General features: G+C 52.6%; 1 protein-coding gene across 1 annotated transcript; it reads left to right on the forward strand.

The window, feature by feature from the left end:
- The first annotated feature begins 2675 nt into the window (after window positions 1-2675).
- Window positions 2676-21401, forward strand: Pllp (plasmolipin). The gene is made up of 4 exons (XM_006985227.4): window positions 2676-2913; window positions 17420-17593; window positions 19537-19659; window positions 20598-21401. Exons 1-4 carry the CDS (start codon window positions 2779-2781, stop codon window positions 20712-20714), a joined length of 549 nt encoding a protein of 182 aa, XP_006985289.1. The 5' UTR covers window positions 2676-2778; the 3' UTR covers window positions 20715-21401.
- The last annotated feature ends 770 nt before the right edge of the window (window positions 21402-22171 follow it).

Below are 22171 nucleotides of genomic sequence, written 5' to 3' on the forward strand. Positions count from 1 at the left end.
TATGAAGTAGCAATGAAGTAATGTTATGACTTTGGGTCACCACAACATGAGGCACTGTATTAAGGGGTCACAGCATTAGGAAGGTTGAGAACTGCTATTCCAAACAAACTTTAAAAAATAAAAGGGCCACTGGTGTAGTGTGTTGGGCATAGTGTGTAGTGGCTGGGTGTTAGAATATTTGTTTAAGATGTTCAAGGTCCTGGGTTCAATCCTTAGCACAGCATAAACTGGTGTTTATAATCCCAGCACTTGAAAGATAGAAGCAGGCCAGAAATCCATCCTCCGCCACATAGCAAGTTCAGGACCAGCCTGGGCTACACAAGACTTTGCCTTGGAAAGAAAAGAGAGAAGAGGAGGAGAGGGGAGGGGAGGGGAGGGGAGAGGAGAGGAGAGAAGAGAAGAGAAGAAAGGAAAGGAAAAGGAAAAGGATCTTTGCAGATAGTTAAGTAACTGGCAATGGAATATTTAAGGTTCCTGATTTGAGGAGACTGAACTGTATTATTATCTGATGGATCATGACTATATCCTTACAGAAGACACACACACAGGGAGGGAGGAAGGAGGGAGAGAGGGAGGGGGGGACCCTGTGCATAAGAGAGCTGAACCCCAGAAAAGCAGGCTAGATTACAGAGGAATCCACTGATAGCTCCTCTGTAATCCCTGTATGTGGGACCTGAGGTAGGAGGGACGTCAAAAGCATGACGAAGTCAGTCTGGGCTACAGAGCAATCACCCTGTCTCAAAACAACAGTGAAAACAGAGTAGACACTCCAGAGGCTGCTGGGCCCAAGACACCATGACTGTGGCTTTAGACACTGCTTTGGCGGAGCAGGCCTCCATAACTAAGAAGACATTTTTGTGACGTTAAGACACTGAGCTTGTGATAAGTTTTCACGGCAGCCACAGGATAGTAGGGTCATCTACATGGCCTCTGTGACCTGGCCCGACCCAGAGGGCCAGTCTCCCCCTCATGTGCTCTGCTCCTGTCCCACTGGGGGACCTACTTTTTATTTCTGCAACTGCCTAGCTTGGTTCTGCCATGGGACCTTTGCACAGACTTCCAAGGTTTCCTCATAGACACAGGCCTCTGCTCAAGCGTCATTGCTTCTGATAGGCCTTCCTTGACCACTGTGCTGGCTCATTTCACGCCAATTTGACTATAGCCAAATGAGATGAGGAAACCTGGATTGAGAAAATGCCTCCATAGGATCTGGCTGTAGGCAAGTCTGTATGGCATGTTCTTGGTGATTGATGGGGGAGGGCCCAGCCCATTGTGGGTGGTGCCATCCCTGGGCTGGTGGTCCTGGGTTCTATAAGAAAGCAGGCTTGAGCAACCCAATAAGCAGTGCCCCTCCACGACCTCTGCCTCAGCTCCTGCCTCCAGGCTCCTGCCCTGTTTGAGTTCTTGTCCTGACTCCCTTCAATGATGAACGTGATGCAGAAATGCAAGCCAAATAAACCCTTTCCAAGTTGCTTTTGGTGATGGTGTTCATCACAGTAACAGAAACCCTAAGTCAGCCATCCTATCTAAGAATCTCCTGCTCACTCTGTCTCCTCCCTGCTTGATTCAGTCACAGCAGCGGTTGTCACTACCTCAATTAATTTCCCCTCCCTGGTCTACCACCTGTCACTTATTGCTTGTCCCACATAGACAGTGGGACCCATGAAGGACTGGTCTAGCTGTCGATGGTGAAGAATGCACAAATTGTCTGTGCAAACCTCTGTGGCTCGACATGTCTGTGCACGCCACAGCAGTGAAACCCAGCATCACCTCCCCGCTCCAGGGCAACCCTCCCTGACACAGTTGCAGGTTTCCACGGGACATTTCATTTGCTCTCTTCAAATAGTTCTTCAAAGTGAGCACCAGTCCGCGCTCTAGGACAGAGGAGGAGCCAATGTTCAGCCGTCTCTAAGTTACTATACGCAGTGCCTGTACCGCTACACTAGGAAAGCACTCTGCCGTGTAGCTCCGTCCCCAACCTTTTTTGTATTTTTAGAATTTGGCACACACCTTTAATCCCAGCACTTGGGAGGCAGAGACAGGTAGATCTCTACGAGCTTGAGGCCAGCCTGGTTTACAGAGAGAGTTCTCTTTTACACAGAGAAACTCTGTCTCGAAAAAAACAAACAAATAAAATAAAACCTTGAAACAGCAGCCCAGGAAGTTGCCCAGCCTGTCTCTGAGCTTACTCTAGCTCAGGCAGGCCCTGTTTGTGTTGAGGCAGGGTCTCACCCTGTAGCCTAGATAAGCCTGGAATTCATTATACAGCCAGGTTAGCCTTGAATTTTCCGAGATCCCCTCTCCTCCACTCCTCTTGGGCGCTGAGATTACCGGTGTAGGTCATCTCCCTGGTTTGCTTTATCTCTTAGAAAGGAACCCACCGGCAGTCTAGAAAGGACAGTCCTCCACTGCGTACCCCTAGTCTGGATGGACCTTTCCTGGACGCTGATTCACAGAGACCCGCTTTCCTCCTAAGGGGGCGCAAGGGATTGCCCAAGGATACACAGCACCCTAGGACTACGTGAGAGAGAGCGAGGCCACTGGTAGATGGGTCTGCTGACCAGGACTTCGAGACTGCTATCCAGAGCAGCGAGGCGAGCCGAGGGTTAAGGGGTGGGGCCCCAGATAGGGGCGGGGCCTTTGGCGTCTCGGGGCGGGGCGTCGCGCACCTGTCGGCTCTGCCTAGGGATCCCTGGCAGAGCCTGCCTCGGGAGCCGCAGTCGCAGCCCCGGAGCAGCGCCGGGAGCGCGGCCGGAGCGTCGTGGGCTCCCGAACGCCATGGCCGAGTTCCCGTCGAAAGTGAGCACGAGGACAAGCAGCCCAGCGCAGGGCGTGGGAGCGTCGGTGTCAGCGCTGCGGCCCGACTTGGGCTTCGTGCGCTCCGCCCTCGGGGTGCTTGCGCTACTGCAGCTGGTGAGCGGGGTAGCTCGGTGACGGGATGGGGGACTCTCCAGGGAACCCCCCCCCTGGGACGCACGCCCCCGAGATCGCCTGGAACCTCGCACCTCGGGACGCCCGTGTGGCATCACCGAGAGCGCAGTAAGACTCATATGGAGGGGACCCCCACACCCTACCTGGGTGGTTCCCGCGGCGAAACCGCAGCTGAGATCGCCGGGCACAACTGTCCGCCAGTCTGTTCCTCTCCTTTTGCCCTGCCCCCTTTCCCTCTGGGACCGGCTCACGGCCTTCTCCGCCAGGCAAAGTCCACTGCCCAATTCTTCACTCGGCTGCAGCCGCTCAGTGAGGCAGCCCGGAAGCCCTCCCGGACAGGGCAGGACAACACATCGGTGGCTCCCTCCGAGGCACCTGCCCAGGGCCCGCGGGTTCAGTCTCCTGCTCTGGGCTGTGGAGATTCGCGGGAGGCCAGAAGCCACGCTCCTGCCACTCCTGGATCTCTCTGCTGGCCCTAGCTAAGGACCCAAGGAGTGCCCCTTCCCCTTGGGTGCATCCTGAGCTGTCAGCTATCTTTTCACGGTACCCTCCAGTGAGGCTCTGGAGGCCTGTGGCTGCCCCTGGGGAGCGGTCTCCAAAAATTGAGGTCCACTGGCAGAGGCATAGGGTGGCACTGGAATAAGGTTAGATCCCTTTCTATTACCATCCCTCCAGTGGGTGGGCACATCGAGCCAGGCTGCCAGGGCCAGGCTGCCAGGGCCAGGCTGGGGAACCTGGAGGCCCTCAGCAGAGATTAGGTCTCCCCTGCTCTCCAGGGGAGCGGCCACCTGGGGCCTGCTGCCTTGGTTTCGGGATTTCTGATCTTCCTTCGTGAGCCCTCACCCTTTATCCTTCTCCATCTCCTGCCTGGGTTTGTTTAAAATTCAGATTCTTGGGCCCCACCCCCGGAAAAAAAAATGTGAAATTGCTCTTTGAATCTCCGGAAGTGCAGCAAGAAATTTGCATTTTAAAAATCTTCTCCCGGAATGCTTTTTTGGGTCTTGTTTGACTTTGATGAGATTGGGGACGGGTGGCATGATGCCGGCTTCTGGGACCAATTTAAATCTGCAGCAATAGATACTGTCAACCCAGGAGTGTTGGGCTCTCGGTAATTGGTTTGTCTGGTTGGTTGGTTTTGTTTTGTTTTATCGGGTTTACTTTTTGTTTTTGAGACAGGGTCGCATGTAGCCCAGATTGGTCTTAAATTCTCTCTGTAGCTGAAGCTGGCTTCAAACTCCTTGTGTAGCGGAAGCTAGCCTTGAACTAGATCTTTCCAAGGGTTGGATTACTCTCTGGCACCACCACACCAGGGGTTTCTTTCTGGGCTCTTTGAACCCCACACCTGAGGGTCAGCTTTGGGCTGGCCTGGGAGGAGCTAAGTGACTTGTGGAAGGGACAGGGAGGAGAGAGGTCTAGTCTGCTCTCCGTCGGCTTCGTGGGGGGGGGGGGGAGGGGGAGGCCGGGGTAGAAGGCTAGCTTTGAGCTGGGCCTTCACTGGAATGGGAGGCTGGGGCAGTGCAGGGAATGGTGGAGGGATTGCAGATGGCAGAGCTGAGTGGAGGTGAGGAGAGGAGCTCACAGGCTGAGCAGGAGTTGAAGCATCAGTTTCTGGTCTGCATCTTATGCATCCCAGGCCAGAGCTGGGGTCTTGGTGAGCTATGGAGGTTTGGGAGCACTGTGGCATCGGGGTGTGAAGTGATAGGTTCCTTTTACTCCCTAGCTCCTTCCCCATATTGGTTCCATAGACTTCACTTGGAGACTGTACTTGGAGTCTGCTTATCTGAGCCGCTGTTTCCTAAGATGTTTCTGTGGCAACCTACTGGCAACCTACTACTCCCCTGGGGCCAAGATGGGGGAGGGGCACAGACCTGCACCAGATCGCTGGGAAGCCACTGGAGGCTAGCCTAGACCTTTTGGTTAGGCATCTTTCTTTCTTTGTGTTTTGTTTCCTGGAACTTCCTTTGTAGATCAGCTTGGCCTTGAACTCACAGAGATCCACCTGCCTCTGCCTCCCGAGTGCTGGGATTAAGGCGAGCGCTGCCAACACCACCTGGCTTGATTTTCTCCTCTTAACATGAAAAAAAAAAAAAAAAAAAAAAAAAAAAAAAAAAAAAAAGAGGCTCAGAAGTTTTTTTTTTTCTAATCACTCACTTCCTGGGAATGGTTTTTCTGACTTCTCTGGCCCCTACTCTTTATTACTATATTGGTTTGCTCTTGCCGTGTGTGGGTGTGACACTTGAGAGGATGTGGGAGAAACTCCATGCCTAGTGCCTGCCCCTGGGGATCAGGGAAGGCCGCTTGAAGGAGGCAGTAACGGAGGGCATGATGCTCCTCGCTGCCCAGGTTGCTCCGTACCCCAGGGTATAGAGTGTCCTGCGGTGCTGGTGAGGTGGGTGAGCAGGAAGCCGAAGCTACTCCAGCAAAGCATCGTTGGTCATCCAGCATGGTAGTTGGCCAGCAGAACCTGCCTCGGTGTACAGATGTCTGGGTGTACTCTGTAGCCTTACCCATCCCCCTCCAGTCCCAGAACAAATATCAGATGGTGCTGTTAACGGCTAAATCAGAAGAGTTAGTGTATTTCTAAAACCTGATGGTTGGGAGAGAGAAACTGACTTTAGAGACCTTGCCTAGCAGGAAGCCTGCAGGTTTAAACTGTTGGTTTGTGGCTGAGCTTCCTAGTCATGTAAGCAAAAGGAGAAACACGAACCTTCATAGCTAGCTTCTAAACAGGCAGGCAAGTGGGTCCCAGAAACAACTCTTCTAGTCCTGAAGCGCCAGAACGCCTTGTGCTACAGTTCTTTGTGTGCCAAGGGGGTGGATGGATACTGTGTATGTGGCTGGTGATACATGTGTACGCACCCATGGTGCATCCTAACCACTTTAGAAAAAGTATGAAGAATATGGAAGTGAAGTGCCCGTCTTTTTGCTAATTTTAACTCCTCCCCTGGCCCCAGCTTTGGGACAAATAATGATCTTACCTGGAACTCAGTGATAAGCACAGAGGCACTTGAGCAAAGTCACATGACCATGGGTGGGGTGTGTGTGTGTGGCATGCAGCAAGGCTGCTGCCCATTGGTAGGATTTGCACTCAGATCTGGCCATCTGAAGCCTAGCTCCAGCATTGTTTCCTGTTGCCTTTATTTGGGGGTCTGGGTTCCTAGAGGGCTTTACAGGAGGATGACTGTATCAGGAAGGAAGACTGCCCAGGCTTTTGGGGAGGGCTTCCTGGCAGAGGTGAGCTCTGAAGAGTCTGTCTAGATGGATGGGGTTTCAGAAGAAGGTTCTAGCAGGGTGTGGTGACACACAGGCCTGTAACCCTGGTGCTTCTGTGAATGAGTGAGAGGCTGAAACAGGAGGATCATAGATTTGAGGCCAGCCTGAGCTAAACAGTAAAACCCTGTTTTGGGGGAGGGAATTTAGGAGCGACCATGGATTAAGCCCTAGTGCTCTGGACAGGGGGACTATATGATGGATGCCTTGAGGGAATGGGGGTGTTGAGCACTTCCTAGCCTTCCTCCTAGGATTGGGAGCAGCCACACAGTTCAGATTAGAGGCCTCCTCTGCTGCTACAGTGCTCTGAGGTTTCTTTGAGAACAGTGTAGGCCTGGAAGCAGAGGTCTTGGGTTCAAATCTCGATTCTGTCTCCTTCAACTTGGGACCCTAGAGAAGTTCTTAATTCCCCACCCCACCCCCATACCCTTGTCTGTAAAATGGTGATGGTGGCTGGAGATGTGGGGCCTGCCAAGGGCTTCGCTTGGCCCTTGATGGAGTGAAGGCAGGATTCACTGGCCCTAAGAGTCTAGGGCTCCGAGGCAACCTTGAATGTTTCTGGGGACTAGGAGCTCAGCCTTCAAGGCTTCCTTCATCCTCTGCTCTTGGGGACATGAGGAAGCCCTTCCTGGTGATTCTGGCTCTATGTCTGCCCAACAGGCAGGCTGGTTTCTCCATGGAGGGACAGGACAAGGCCCAAAAGAGCTCTGACCTCCAAGAAGGGCCTGCTGTGTTTCTGAACAGATGTGAGCAGTGGCGGATGGAACTGGGGTGACAGTATTGGGGGCTTCCTTAGCACGGATCTGAGTGAAGTTCTTTAGTAGTCTCAATGGAGCCTGCAGGTTCCTGTGCAGAAACCACAGTGCCCTGTATGGATAATTCCTGCCACACTCCTACTCACTGGGCAAGAGTGTGATAGCTTTGGGAATTTATTTGTAGTTACCTATTGAGCATATGCATATACTCTCCTTTAAAAAATAAAAACAAGCTGGGCAGTGGTGGAGCACGCCTTTAATCCCAGCACTTGGGAGGCAGAGCCAGGCGGATCTCTGTGAGTTCGAGGCTAGCCTGGTCTACAGAGTGAAATCCAGGACAGGTTCCAAAGCTACACAGAGAAACCCTGTCTTGAAACCCCGCCCCCCCAAAGAAAAATTCTGCCAGTTGTGGTGTGTGTGTATGTAACCCAGCATTCAGGAGACTAAAGAAACTCAAGGCAGCTAAGGCCAGCCTGGGCTACATAGACCCTATCTCAAAAAAAAAAAAAAAAAATAAAGACATAAATCTGCCAACAGTGCTAAAGTTGTCCTTGGATCCAGCCCCTCTCCTTACCAGGGCAGGTATTTTAGAGCATTTCCTGTCCCTTTTCTATGCATTTAAATTTATTAAATTTCTATGCATTTAAATTAAACACTGATGGTCTGGGAGCGGGGTCGGGGAGTGAGATGTCGCAGCAGACAACAGCTTCTGTGACCAAGCCTGACAACCCACACGGTAGAAGACCCGACTCTGGCAGTTTGTGTCCGACCTCCATAAGGGCACTGTGGCGGGGGAATGCCCATGTGTATACACACAATTAAATGAGTAAAGGCGTGGCTTTCGAACACCGGCGACGGCTTTACGATCTGTCTGGTGTGGGGGTTATTTGTGCCACATGCCGCTTTAGCTGCCATGGAGTGGCTCTGGTGTCTTTGCAGCCTCTGTTCGTTTGGCTACGTCTCAACTTTTCTACAGACCAGTCATTGCATTTTTTAAATGTTTGTTCTACTGGGCGGTGGGGCCTTGATCCCGCCTTTAATCCCAGCACTATTGAGGCAGAGGCAGGCAGATCTCGAGTGTGAGGCCAGCCTGGTCTACAGAGAGAGTTCCAGGACAGTCAGGGAGAGAAACCCTGTCTTGGGGGGAGGGGTGGCTCTTTAAAAACAACAACAAAATCAGACGTACAGCCAAACATCCCAATGGTACAAAGAGAAATCAATAAAATGTGGTCTTTTTCCTATCTGGCCAAGTCCCAACTGTCCTCACCAGTGCATGTGTACTGGGGCAGGAGGGCTGGGGGAACGCGTGTGACGGGGCGGAACTCCAGCCTCAATGAAAAGCCCCGTGGATCGTGATGAGTGGCACAGTTCGGGGACCACGCCCACCCACACCCCCATCCCACAAAGATGGGTCCTACTTCGGGGCACAGGAAGCTGTGTGTATTTGGGGCTTTTTCAAACCTTCATCTTCATATTTTTTATATTTTTATGATGTTGGGGACTAAAGATGCTAAGCTACTAATTTACCCCTGAGGGTCAGGCTGCAGATTCTTTTATGTGTATGAAGAGATGAGACTTGGATTTCTTGGGACTGGAGTTACAGACAGTTGTGAGCCGCCATGTGAAATGCTGGGATTCAAACCCGGGTCCTCTGGAAGAGCAGCCAGTGCTCTTACCAGCATTTCATTTTAACACACTCCCAGCCTTCTTTTTACTCTTTTCAATCTTGAGACAGGGTGTCCTTAAGTTGCCCAGGCTGGCCTTGAACTCACTTTGTAGCCTAGGCTGGACCTGAACTTACAACCCTCTTGCCTCAGCCTCTCTAGTAGCCGAGAAGACAGGCCTGCGCCACCACACCCTGCATCTGGGATTGGGATGGAGAATGCCCAGTGCCCTCCACGGAGGTCACAGCTGTGTCCTGTCTCCAGTAGGTACCTGCTCCCATGGCCACCCTAGCCAGTCATATGACACACTCCTGGACGCACCCCAATCTGATAGGCAGAGGTGGCAGGTCGATGTGTGGGGTTAGTCTGTCCCCGTCCTCCTAGGGGTGGGCAGGGCTTTAAAGAGAAATTGTCTCAGCTGTTTGTGTCCTCTGCAGAAATGCTGGACTTCCTCTGGCCTGTTGGAGAAGTTTTAGAAGATTTACAGATGGTCCTTCCGCTTGGTTTTATTTACTCATCTATCTATCTATCTATCTATCTATCTATCTATCTATCTATCTATCTATCTATCCATCTTTACTTACCGTACTTTGTTCATGGGTTTTGTTGAGACATGGCCAAGTAGCTGAGCCTGCTCTTGAACTTCTGACCTTCCTGCCTTCATCTCCCAAACAGACCCCAGGTATTCCACCACACCTGGCCCTCTCAGGATGCTTGTTTCAAAGTGTGATTTTGTTGTTATTGAGGGTCCCCTATGCCTTTCTTTCTTTCTGGCTTCTGGAAATTGAGTCAAGTTGAGACCTTCCCCCAATTCAATGTCATTAAGAAGGTCTGTGTTGAGCTTGGCCGTCTGCATTAATCACAGCCAGATCATATGTCAAGGAGACGGCCTCGGCGACTTTTCCAGTGGATTAGCATACAATAGTCACCTTTTTCCATAAGGACACATTCTGAGACTGGGCTGAGCCCTAGGTACAGTTCTTCATAAACGGGCTGTGGTAGAGGTTACTTCATAGTTGAACACAGCAAGAGAGTAACAACAGTGATTGTAGCAACACACCTTCATGAAAGATCTTTAAAACTTGTAAATTGGGCCAGGTGTGGGGCACACTACTTTAATCCCAGCAGGCAGGAGGCAGAGGCAGGCAGATCCCTGTGAGTCTGAAGCCAGCTTGGTCTACATAGTGACCTCCAGGCCATACAAGACTACATAGTGAGACCTCGGTCTCAAAAACCAAAAGCAGTATCTGAATAATGTTATTATTTAAATTAAGTATTATTTATTTATTTATTTATTTATTTATTTATTTGTGTGTGTGTGTTTGTGTGTGTGTGTGTGTTTGTGTGTGTGTGTGTGTGTGTGTGTGTGTAAGTCACAGGCAAGCTACTACATGAGTAAAGAGGCCAGAGGACAACTCGTGGGAGTTGTTTCTCTTCTTACCATGTGGGTCTCAGGCATGGAACTCGCATCATCAGAGTGGGTGGCAGGCACCTTTACCCAGAGCCATCTTGACAGCCCTATAATACTTATTCCAAATTAAATAACAAGTGGAGGCATGTTGGCACATGCCTGTGGTCCCAGCTATCAGTAGGCTAAGGAAGGAGATTTGTGAGTTCAAGGTCATCCTGGCCTACATAGGACAGACATACCAGCCATCTTGGGCTAAGTAATAGGACTCTGTCTCTAAAAACCAAAATTAACAAATGAACAACCATTAAGGATTCTTTCCACTGGACAGTGGCGGCTCACGCCTTTAATCCCAACATCCAGGAGGCAGAGGCAGGCAGAGCTCTGTGAGTTCAAGGCCAGCCTGATCTACAAAATAAAGTCCAGGACAGCCAGGACTGTTACACAGAGAAACCTTGCCTTGAAAACCTGAAGGGGAAGAAGATAAATGAAAATGTTGGGAAGTGAGGAATCACACATAGGTTATGGCTATGCTCAAAGCTGTGAGGGGTGTGGATGCCTATCAGGACCAGAGAGGGAGGTACTTTCCTCAGGGCCACACAGCAGCGAGTGCCGGACTTCTGGCTGGGGAACCTGGGAGTTTTTCCTAGTCATCTGTAAGCAGAAAGTGACCTCTGTTTCAGGAAGGGACGGGCTCACATTTGCGAAGTCATCCTGCGCATGGAGCAGCGGCCATCTCTCGGGCTGCGGTGGCTGCACCATTGTCAACCATTCTCTTTGTGGTTGCTGTGAACCTAGGCGGGGGCTGTTTTCCTTGGCAGCCGCCGACCCAGCCCTGGTACGGACAGAGCAGGGCTTTGGCTTGTGCTGCTGGGCAGGGTGAGCTCCTTCTGTTTGCTCAGGGAGGAGAGGCAGGGTGGCACACCGGGGTCTCCAAGAGAGGACTGGGCTGAAGGTCAGGTGGGACCCAGCAAACAGGCTGCTCTGAAGTTCAGCTATGACGGGGCTGGATGATGTCTGATACCAGATGGCTTCTCTTCTGCCAGCCTGGGGTGTGTGTCGGGGCGGGAGGGGGGGGAGGTGGCACTGGCCCCTCCTGGGAATGGAGATGGGAGAGATCTGCTCAGGCCACCCCCAGCTGGGTCCAGAGAGGAAGGCCCAGGAAGTGAGGCCTGGCCAGCTGGATGCTGGAGTATGTGAATACAAAGGCTCTACCTGGGCCTTCTCAAGCAGAAAGGGACCGTCCTGAGATGCCCTTCACGGCTGGAGGGATCCTAGTGTTGGGAAGACCCAGGCAGGCATTCTGGGGACCCCTGGGGAAGAGTAAGGAGTGGGGCACAGACCGGCTGCTGTAAGTTTCTGAAACCCTTTCAGGCACGGTTGCCACTTGCTGGGGAGCCAGAAAAGATTGAGGCGGGGGTGGGGGGATGGGGAGGCAGGGAGGTGCAGGGGTAGGGGGTGGGTGTCACAGAGCCTCCACCTGCCTCGTGTGCCTGCATGTGACCCGAAAGAGACCTGCCTAGGCTGCTGCAGAGGGCCGCATGGAGCTCCAGCTGGGGTCATGTAGGAAGTAGTCTGAGTTCACATTGGGTAGATTTTCCTACTAAATAATAATATATAAAATTTTATATTATATATTATTTATATGGTTACATAAATATATTTCCTGCTATATAAAATATAATAATAAATTTGGTTACTTATTGTTGTTATTGAGACAGGACAGGGTCTTGCGTAGTCCCGGCTGGCTTCGGACTTGTGGCAACTCTCCTGCCTCTACCTCCCAAGTGCCAGGATTACAGACGGGTACCATCAGAACGGCTGGGAAGTTTTTTTGCTCAAATACTGAGGACACTTGGGGATCGTGTAGTTGAATATATCTCAGGTCCATATGACTCAGCCGTCAGCGTGTGTTTGTGTGTAAACCCTTGTACCTCTGGGATTTAAACACTCTAGACCTAGCACTTGAGAAGAGCAGGTTGCCTGGAGAAGGCTGCATCTGGAATACTGTGATGTTAGTCAAGGTCCGGGTGGATTCTTGCAGGCCAGGCCCCACTGCCCACCACCCTGCTGACTACCCTGGACCTGGAACAGCCTGGCACAGAACTGGCCCTAGGAATGTACACTGGCTGAGTGACTCTTGTGTGCCTGTTTCAGATACAGAACGGGACAGCTGGATGCTTCCTGGTCTTCCTTGGGGTCTGGATGGCCCCAGTGTTCTAGAATGCTTCATATCTAGGGCAGGCATTCCAAGGTGCCTCCCCCAGACCTCCTTTGGCACAGAGGGGGCGGTGTGTGGTGGTGGTATGGCCTGCCCAGGCGCCTGGAGCCTCTGTCTCTTGCCCCTTTGTCTCCTGTGACACAATGGGTGACTTTTTGTCCCCATAAAGTCCCTTTCAGTGTAGGGAGAAAGGCCAGGATGGGGGTGGAGGTTGGGCTAGGCCAGGCGAGGCTAGGCCAAGTTCTGTGTGTCCTCAGCTGCCTAGCTGTGCCCTAAGTGAGGGGGAACCCCAGGAAGGGTCATGTGTCCACCCTGGGCCTCAGTTTCCTGGTAGCGTAGTGGGGAGCAGCTGCTGAGGCCTGTGAAAGACTTGGCGGCACCACTCACCTTTGGAGGGCCGGCCCTCGCTCTTTCTAAAGACATTTGGCTTAACTGCTAACATTTAAATACTGAAGATGCCACATAATTAAAAACACAAACAAGCACTTTCTAGCATCCCCTCAAGACTTAGCAGCTCTCTTGGGAGTGGCTCTGGATATAGCCCCTGTCTAGCATGTGCAGCCATTAGCTCCCTAGGGCTGGGTTTCCACCAGCAACATGCCTTCCTGTTCCAGAGGCCTCGCTCAGCCCTTTCTCCAACCTGCGTGGCCGTCTTGCGCTGGAAGTTCCCCCTCCCCTCTGCCATTGCTTTCCTGCGTTTTTACTAAACCACATAACCACACCCCCTTCCCTGTGGCCCCAGGGCCCACCTGCCTGGCACACCTGCCCAGTAACCAGGGTAGGCATTTCTGTCCCTGAACCTCACCCAGTAAAAAACTCCTTCATGTGCCCCAGATGAGGACCTAGACCAGAAAGGTGAAGTGAGTCTCCTGAGGCCAGACAGTGAGTCGACTTGGGTCTGACACTGTCGACAAAGTCGAGGGTGGATGGACACAGAGGTCCAGGCGACCCAGACTGTGGGAGGTGGAGTTGCATTCCCTTCTAGAGTTCCCCCATGATTCTCTCTGTGCCCTCCTTCGCTTCCCTAACCCTTATCACAGGTTCCTCTTCCTCTGCCCTATATCCAAAATTGATCCCCCTTCTGGTCCCCCTCCTCACCCGGACTGGTTCCCACAGCACTCACCCTGTGAGCATGCTTATTTGAGCAGTTTATGTGTTCGGTCTGGTCCAACTTGCCGGTGTGGGAGCACCCTGAGGGTGGGACACCCTGACACAGTGGAGGCTTGTGAAGAGAGGCACCCAGGGGCAGGTCATGCTGGAGAGACGTGTGAGCTCCGTGAGCCATGTTCTGGACCCAGAGTTCTGGTCACGGGGTCAGGGAGTAGAATTGGAAACTCCGGCCCGATTCTCTGCTCCCAGTGACCCGCTGCCTTTTGCCACCCCTGAACAACTGGCCCCCTCAAGGCTTCCGGTGCTTCAGCTAGAGTGGGATCTGCACCAGGTGGCATTTCAGTGAGTCTCGGGGTCCTGCAGCTTCTGGAACCTCCCTGGCAGGACCACCCACATCAGTCAAGGGGTCAGTGAAATAAATACTCAGGCTGACGGTTTAAGGGCCAAGAGAAACCTGTTTGTTGAGTTCTAAAAGAGGAATGGACCTTCCTTGTTCTAGGGCAGAAACCAAGTCTCCTGCTTGGGCTCCAGGCCAGGCAGAACAGCCCAAAGGGTCACAGATTCCCCTACCTATCGACTGCTTTATCTCTATTACATGTTTGCTGATCTGGAAAGCAGGGGTGGGGTGGGACAGGGTGGGGACACCCGAGTTCCTACAGCCCTGCCCTTGGAAGGGGCTAGCCCATTTTGCTTTATCCATCCCCCAGCAACTCCTTTCTCACAGCTCTGGCAAGGCAGAGCTGGGTCCCAGGCTCAGCCATCTTTTACCTACAGTGTGCAGTATGGCTCCTGAACATTTGTGGAAACTTGGTAAGACAGCCTGGAAAGAGGAGGGCATGAGTGTAAACATGCACGGGCCTTTTCTCGACTCTCACATGGATGCCTTTTCTAACTTCCTTTCAGATAGTAGGAACCAGCCAAGCCAGTGGCAGGGTGAGGGACCCGGAACCTACTTCCCCTAGGAGCTGGCAGTCCCTAGCTGGCCTGCCTTCCTGTTTCTCACCTGAGAAGCTGCCTGCCTGAGATGTTGTTCCAAGGAGTCTTCATTCTCCTGACAGAAATGACCACACCCAGTTCTGGGGGTTTGGGACTTTCTAGTGTGGTGGTATATTGTGTATCCTAATAAACTTATCTGGGGATCAGAGGACAGAGCCAGCCACCAAATTAGACATAGAGGCCAGACAGTGGTGGCTCACACCCTTAATCCTATCACTTGGGAGGCAGAGATCTGTGATTTGGGGTGGGGAGTAAAGGGTGTGTAGGCCAGGTGTGGTGCCGCATGCTTGAGCGGAAGTGTGAGTCCAGGGCCTGTCCAGACTAATGAGACCTTGATAAGAAAGAGAGAACTGGGGTAGGAAGAGAAATGGGGGGAGGGGGGGAGAAAGGTACGTGTGGGGCCTATTCCCAGGTATCTTGTCCTGAATGTGCATGCGTGCGTGCGTGCGTGCGTGCGTGCGTGCGTGCGTGCGTGCGTGTGTGTGTGTGTGTGTGTGTGTTTGTGTACATGTAGACATGGGCATGTCAAAGCGCACATGTCGGGGTCAGAGGACAACTTTCAGGAGTCAGTTTTCCCCCACCTCGGAGGTTCTGGGGTCTATCTATCTCAGGTGGTCCGACTCGGTGGCAAGCACCTTCACCTGCTGACCTACCTCTCTTGCCCCTGAGCTGTAATTAAATGAGGCTTTGTTTCCGGTTTGGCATGTGACCACAGGCTCGGAAGGCCCTGCTACTCTGTCCTGTCCATCCTCTTCGCTGTCAAGTGGACACAGAGGCCAGCACCCCGGGCCCGCTTGTGAGGGTCAGAGGCAAAGACAGATGGAAGGGTGCTGTGTGACATGGGGTATCCGAGGCTCACCCTAGCTGGGGAGAGCAAGTATCGAGCCCGCTTTGGCCTGCTCAGCCACAGGCTGTCTCTGGCCTTACCCTGCAAGTGCATATTCCAAACCAAAGAAACTTCCCAGAGTCTTTGGTGAGGTGTTTTGGGAGAAGGTGGCTGGCAGGGCCCCAGCTTTGAGTCAGGAGCCCTCTGGTGAGGACCTCTCTTTAGATGCGGTCTGTTGGCAGAGTGGGCAGCCAGGGGCGGGGACCTGTTCCCCAAGACCAGCCTCGACAGCTTTGCTCCTACTACCTGACTGAGACGGTCTCACCCTGGACTGGGGCCGCTGGCTTCCATGTGCGCACGCAGGCAGAGGAGGAACAAGCCCTCTGTGTCTCCGTCAGCAAAGGAGGCTTTCTCAGGAGCCACAGTAGACTTCTGCACCCATGGTGGCCGAGTTCCAGACAAGAGAGGGGTGGGTGTTCCTCAGCCAGCAAAGAGGAGGAGGAGGGGGCTTAGGACAGCCCCAGGGATGGCACTTGCCTTCGGCCTTGCCCAGGCTCCTTGGACTGTGCCTGCTCCTGTGTGTGGACCTCGCTGGGTTTGGTGCTGTGTGGCAGAACTCCGGGGGAAGAAAACCGTGTAAAACTGAGCGTACCCCACGGTGGGGCTTTGAGGAGCCGCCTGAGGCGGGCGTGGTCCCTGCGCTGTCCGAACGAGGTGCGGAAGCAAGGAATAGCTGTGAGCAGAGGTGGGAGGGGGCACAGGTTTTCAACGGAGTCCGCGCTGCTCGCCTCAGCATACACAGTCGGGGATGTCCCGCCATCCCGGGGAACAGTGCGACAGACAGTCCCCGGGCCTCCCTTTGTGAGACAGGATGGCGACACCTGTTGGAGAGACAACCGAGTTCTGGGCGGTGGAGGGGAGGAGCATTGATTAGGCGGGAGGACTCAGAACCCTGGAGACGTCACCGCGGAGCCGAGAAAAGCACATGTAGACTGTTCCCATTTGTGTGGAGAATGTCCTGGGAACGTGATTTTTTTTCTTTTTCCAAAGGCCCCGTGGCTCAAGGGAGGGAGGACAGGGCCTGTAAGGGATCTAGTCATTTTATTACACTTTTTATTTATTGTATGTGCACATAAGCACTCTTGTTTCAGATGACAACTTGCAGGAGTTGGCATTCAAATGTAGGTCATCAGGCGTGGTTGCAAGGGCCTTTATCCCCCAAGCCATCTCTCAGGCTCTTCTCATTTAAAAATGTATTTAAAGCCAGGTGTGGTAGCTCAAGCCTTTAACCCCAGCATTCGGAGGCAGTGGCAGGAGGATATCTGTGAGTTTCAGGCCAGCCTGGGCTACATCATGAGATCCTGTCTCAAAAACAAAACAAGCCCCCAAGGTTTTTAAAATTCAATTTATTATTAGTGTGTGTGTGTGAGTGTGGAAGCTGGGGCTCAGGCCTCAGAGGAGGACTTTTGGGAGTGACTGAGCATTATCTTTCCACTGTGGGTTCCGGGGGTGGGGAGGTAACCTCAGGCTGTCAGGCATCCAGGTTTTCAAGCCTGGGCAATAACTCCTGTTACCTGACAGCCATCTTGAAGCTCCCTTCTCCCCCCTATTTTAGACAGGGGTTTTGTTTTGAGACAGCTTCACGTGGCTCAGGCTGGCCTATAACTCACTAGGTAGATGTTGGCCTTGAACTCATAAGACTCCTGCTTTTTCCTCCAGTGTTGGGATTACAGGTTTTGGCCTCCCTGTCTTTTTTTTTTTTTTTTCTGCACCTGTAACAAAGCCGCGGTCCTGTACTGTTGTGGACAGTAGTGGTATAAGGATCATACACTCCATGGGAGAAACACTGTTTCCACCTGGGGTGTTAGTGTGTGGGGACACGGGGAAGGGCCTTATGTCACACAGCACAAGACGGGGGAGAGTGGCCGGGCAAGATCCCCAGCACAGAGATATACAGCAGCAGGCAAGTCAAGGGTTCTTTTAAAAGAAGCTTTTTTTTTTTCTTCTTCATCACGTGTGAGTAGAGGTCAGAGGACAACTTTTGGTAGTCAGTTCTCTCTTTACACCTTTGAGTTCCAGGCACTGACCTCGGGTTGTCAGGCTTGTGGCCAGCGTTTTATCCTTTGAGCCATCTTGCTAGCCCAAGGTTTTTTTGAGTTAACAAGAAAGGCTGCCAAGGTCTGGGCCTCCAGCTGGAGCTGTGGGGCTCTGAGAGACTCCCCCCTGTTTTTTCCGTAGGTGCTGGGGCTGCTGGTGTGGGCCTTGATTGCTGACACGCCATACCACCTGTATCCTGCCTATGGCTGGGTCATGTTCGTCGCGGTCTTCCTCTGGCTGGTGACAATCGTCTTCTTCATCATCTACCTGTTCCAGCTGCACATGAAATTGTACATGGTGCCCTGGCCACTGGTGGTGAGTCTGGGGCGGGGATACTGTGTGGCTCTAGGCTGAGCCCTCTTGCCTGTGAATGACCCTTGACCTTCCGAAATGTGAGGTAGGGGGAAGTTGGTAGAGATCCTCCTGCCTCTTAGCTGCTTGAAGAGCTGGGGTGGGCAGATGTGCTAATGATTGAAGTAGGTGCCTGACTTTGGCCCTGGGGAAAGACCAGCAGCAAGGGTCTGTTGAGTAGATCCACAAGATACCCTGGCCGATATTGCAGGTACTCTACCTTCTTGAGGGTGGTCAGAATTTGAGCTAGGAGGTCTGAGTGTGTCAAGCGCTGACTGGGGCCTAGCATGGATACCAGCTGCCTCCAGCCTGCAGCCCTGGAGAGGATGGGTGTCTCAGGTTTGTCTCAAGCCAGCCTCCTCTGACTAGAGGAAGCACCCTGGCCAGACACAGAAAATGGCTGTTTTTTTTCCCCCTGGAACCCGGAAAACCCATGCAGCTGGGTTTGAGCCTTTTAGTGAGCACAGAGGCACATGATTGTAAGAAGAGCGAGACTGGGACTAGGCAGTGATTGTTTACAGTTCAATGCCTGTTTAATCAGAGGAAATGTGAGTCATGCTGAGACAGAATGGGTTTGTTAGATCTTGTGTTACTGGCCAGAGCCAGGCAGCGTGTGCGGTGGTCACTGTCCGTGGGGACACGATTTGGGATTGAGGAGGTGGCGGCTGGACTCCTGGATAAGGGTTTAGCCCCCTCTGAATATCCCCGGGCCCCTAACGCAGAGTCCTGCAGGGGGGGAGACGTGTCTCTGAGGCCAGGATGGGTTCCTGCACAGCGTTCCATGAAGGAGGCCAGTTGGGTTCTGTATCTGTGCTTTCGGACTCTTACCAGCAGGGCAGCAGGGAGGGCTGAGCTGGGAGGGGAGCTGGGGGGTGACACCTCAACTCCTCCGGGACAGAGACTGCCAAATCTTCAAAGGGCCAGGCAAGATGAACTAGTGAACTGGGCCAGGAAGGTTCCAGAAACCTTGCATGTACCTGGCCCTGAGGAGCTGCCTCTGTCCAGCTTCAGCCTTGAGGGGATGCAGTATTGGTGCCAAGCCTCGAGGTATTTTGTTTGTTGTTTTGGTGGTGCTAGAGGGTTAAACTCAGGGCCTCACAAATGCTTTACCAGGGAGATACACGCCCCTCCCTGAGGTTGGTTATTTCTTTTTGGAAACAGTTTTGATGTGTAGACTGGGCTGACCCCTGCAATTCATGGCCTTCCTGCCTCTGTGTCTGGACAGGTTGGCGCCCCTAAGTTACTATGCCCAGCTTTGAATATTTTGATTTGGTTTGGTTTTTTGAGACAGGGTTTCTTTGTAGCCCTGGCTGTCCTAGAATTTGCCCTGTACACCAGCGTGACCTCAGACTCAAGAGATCTGCCTGCCCATACCTCCCTAGTGCTGGGTTGACAGGTGTGTGCCATCATGCTCAGAAGCATCGAACATTTTTAATATAAACATTTTTAAGTTTTCATGTGAAATTTAATTTTTAAATGTTGGCAATTAAAGAAAAAATGTATAGCACAATGAATGAACTGGGGGTATGGAATGGGCCCAGCTGCCACCTGAGGGTTCACATCCAGTCTTCCTGATGTTGTATACAGATTCCCTGAGGTCCTGGCCCTGGGATTTGCCTCAAGTTTAGGGTAATGCCAAAAGGAGTCTTGGATTTCTCCCACTGGTGGGGAGAGGGATGTGAGGCCCCATCCTAGGGCCAGCCACAAGGCCAGGTGCTGAGGTGGTCATAGGGAGGGTGTGAGTATGTCCACGTGCCACACATGGAGTGGCTTGCATTTCCTTAGCTGGTTAGAGGTTGCCTGGCAGCCTGGCACTCCAGGCCTTCGTGCAGGGGTTTCTGACTCAGCTTCAGGGGTGGTGATGGTCCCTGTGGATGTTTTACAGCCTCTCTCCCCTCCACCTACAGTTAATGATCTTTTTTGTCGCTGCCACGGTTCTCTATATTACCGCCTTTATCTCGTGCGCTGCCGCGGTCGACCTGACGTCCCTGAAGGGCTCCCGACCATATAACCAGCGCTCAGCTGCCTCGGTAAGTCTGTTCCCAGGGCTCTAGCCTTCTGCAGGGGATCCACCGGTCCAGGCCTCTGTGTGCTCACAGGTTCCTGAGTGGTCACTGGACGCTCAGTGGGCTCAGCCTCACTCAGTCTTCCTTAGTGAACAGCAGAACCCGGGGGACCTAAACACTTGGGACCACTGTGGACCTCTGCTGTGCCACCCTTACGTCACCCTGGGGTGGCTATTAATCACCACATTCTATCTGCATTTTTGACTTGTATTCTCTTACAAAAAGCCCGAGCTTGGGCTGTGTCAAATGGCCATCCACACTCCACCCTCAAGGCCCTGTATACTCTGCCCTAGAGTTAGAGCTATGGGTTCTTTTTCAGACAAGGAAACTGGAGTTGTGTTCATGTGCAGGACAGGGCAACCCTGCGTGTCTTCCTTCTTCCTAGTAAGAGAGGTTTTAAAACTAGTGAATTCCCTCTCGGGAACTGAGACCTAAGCTGCAGAAAACACACATTTGCATAAAATGGCTCAGAAAAGTCCTTTTGAGTATTATTACTTATTGTTCTATTGTTGTTTTCAATTCTGGTCCTAGAACCACAGGGCCTTGTGAGGCTGGGCCACATCCCCAGCCCTGAATGTTCCCTGCGGGCGTTCCGTCCCTGTTAGGTGTGCGAGGTTACCCCATGGTCAGTGCTATCACAGCGAGCAGATGGAGGCTCTTGGCTGCCTGGGTACCGCCTGACATGTCTGGCCTGTGGTTGTCCCCCGACCCTTGGACCATAATGCCAGCTCTGTGGTAGGTGTGGCTGCCAGAACAAGGGCTGATTAACTCAAGGGGCTGCTGCTCAAGCTTTTACCCCCAAGTCCACCTAAGGAGACCCTCTTGGTCTGCCGTCACTGTCCCCACACGGCCCCCTTGCGCCCTCTGACCCACCCCGGGGCCTCTTCTCTTCTCCCCTGCAGTTTTTCGCCTGCCTGGTGATGATTGCCTATGGAGTGAGTGCTTTCTTCAGCTTCCAGGCCTGGCGAGGAGTGGGCAGCAATGCGGCCACCAGTCAGATGGCCGGGGGCTACTCTTAGGCCAGCCACGCTGTGGCCTCAGCTGCGGCCGGGTCTTAGCGCAGGGTCACCCCCGATCCTACCGGACTCAAGCTCTCTGGCACTCCTGAGGAAGAGGCCCATGAGGTCACAGAAGAGCTGCCAAGAACCAGCAGTGGGGCATCCTCCTCCCACGCCCCTTATTCAGCAGAAGGTGACGGGGGAGGTGGGCTCTCATGGACTTCAGTATCCCAGGCTCGGCCACCCTTCTCAACAGGCACTAAATGCACTAACAGATCCAGCCTCCGACCTGCCACAGTATAAGCCTAACAGACAGCAGATTATCTTTGTTCCAGGAGAAACTAGGCAAGCCCCCAGGCTGCTCGGGTCCCACTCTCTCCTCCCCTGCCCCAAGCCAAAGTGTCACCTGTAGAGACTGTTAGAGGAAGGGTTGGGAGTTTTGGACTGGACTATTTCAGTTGGCTTCAGGCAGTTTCCAATGATGGCGAGCCTTGCCAAGTCTCCCCCATCATGTGTAACTCCCCCTTTGGGAAAGCTAGCATTAGCTCAGGGTGCTTCCCCCAGGCTGCTGATTAGGCACAAGGGACTTCAAAGAGGGGGGAGAAGGGAGCAGGGCCTTGCCTGGTGAGTTGTCATGGGGTTGGTGGTGACTCTTGTTTGGAATTATTTTTTACAATTGAAATAAAAATAGAAGTGTCTATTTGGAAAGGTGTTATCACTCCTAGTCTTCGATGTTAACATTTTACTTTCTGGTCCTTTAAGAAAAAATGGCAACAATTAAGATGTAATTAAATACTTGGGGCTTTGTTACTGTTAGAGGGATCAGGTCTGGCTCTTGGTCCCAGCTCATACTTGTCTTGGTTACTCTGAAATCTCTCTGTTCCAAGATTAAGCCCCAAAGAAAGCTTGGGTTCAAGGAAGAGCTCCCCATTTTGAGGCTTAGAGGAAAGTGAAATCCTAGCAAGCCAGAGAGCTCACTGTATCTCATGGCCCAACACAGCCTATTCAGAGGAGACATGCTAGGTTCTGTTGCTCAGGTAGGCGCTGCTTTCCCGTGGGTGAGGAAGGAGAAGGCAGCCTCCCAATGATGCGCCAGACCCACCATCATCCGAGGGAGGATCGCACATCTGCTCAAGTTTGTGGGCTGAGACACAAAGCAGTCTGCCTGCCTTCTGGGTCTTTTGTGTTTGTTTACATGCATATATGTGCACCATATGGGTGCCTGAGGAGGCCCTGAAGATGGAGTCAGTGCTAGGAATCAACCAGGGTCCTCCTCAAGAACAGCAAGTACTCTTAACCATCTCTCCAGCCCCGAGAGTATTTTGCTTCTGTATTTGTCCAATTGCCTTCTTCAACCAGGCCAGCTGATAACAAACCTCACCGAGTGCACTCGGCATGCTGCCTGCAGTGAGCACTCCTGCTCAAAGGAGCAGGAAGGGGAAGCCAGCCCGAGCGGTTTACGGAGCTGGCCCCACAAG

This window comes from Peromyscus maniculatus, chromosome 5 (assembly GCF_049852395.1).
Source record: "Peromyscus maniculatus bairdii isolate BWxNUB_F1_BW_parent chromosome 5, HU_Pman_BW_mat_3.1, whole genome shotgun sequence".
NCBI classification, from domain to species: Eukaryota; Metazoa; Chordata; class Mammalia; order Rodentia; family Cricetidae; genus Peromyscus; species Peromyscus maniculatus.

Bases quoted from the DNA above. Each gene is read 5' to 3' on its own strand.
- Pllp (XM_006985227.4), top strand. From the start codon at position 2,779: ATGGCCGAGTTCCCGTCGAAAGTGAGCACGAGGACAAGCAGCCCAGCG. The intron at 2,914-17,419 runs GTGAGCGGGGTA...TTTTTTCCGTAG, and splicing joins TGCTTGCGCTACTGCAGCTG to GTGCTGGGGCTGCTGGTGTG. The intron at 17,594-19,536 runs GTGAGTCTGGGG...CTCCACCTACAG, and splicing joins TGGTGCCCTGGCCACTGGTG to TTAATGATCTTTTTTGTCGC.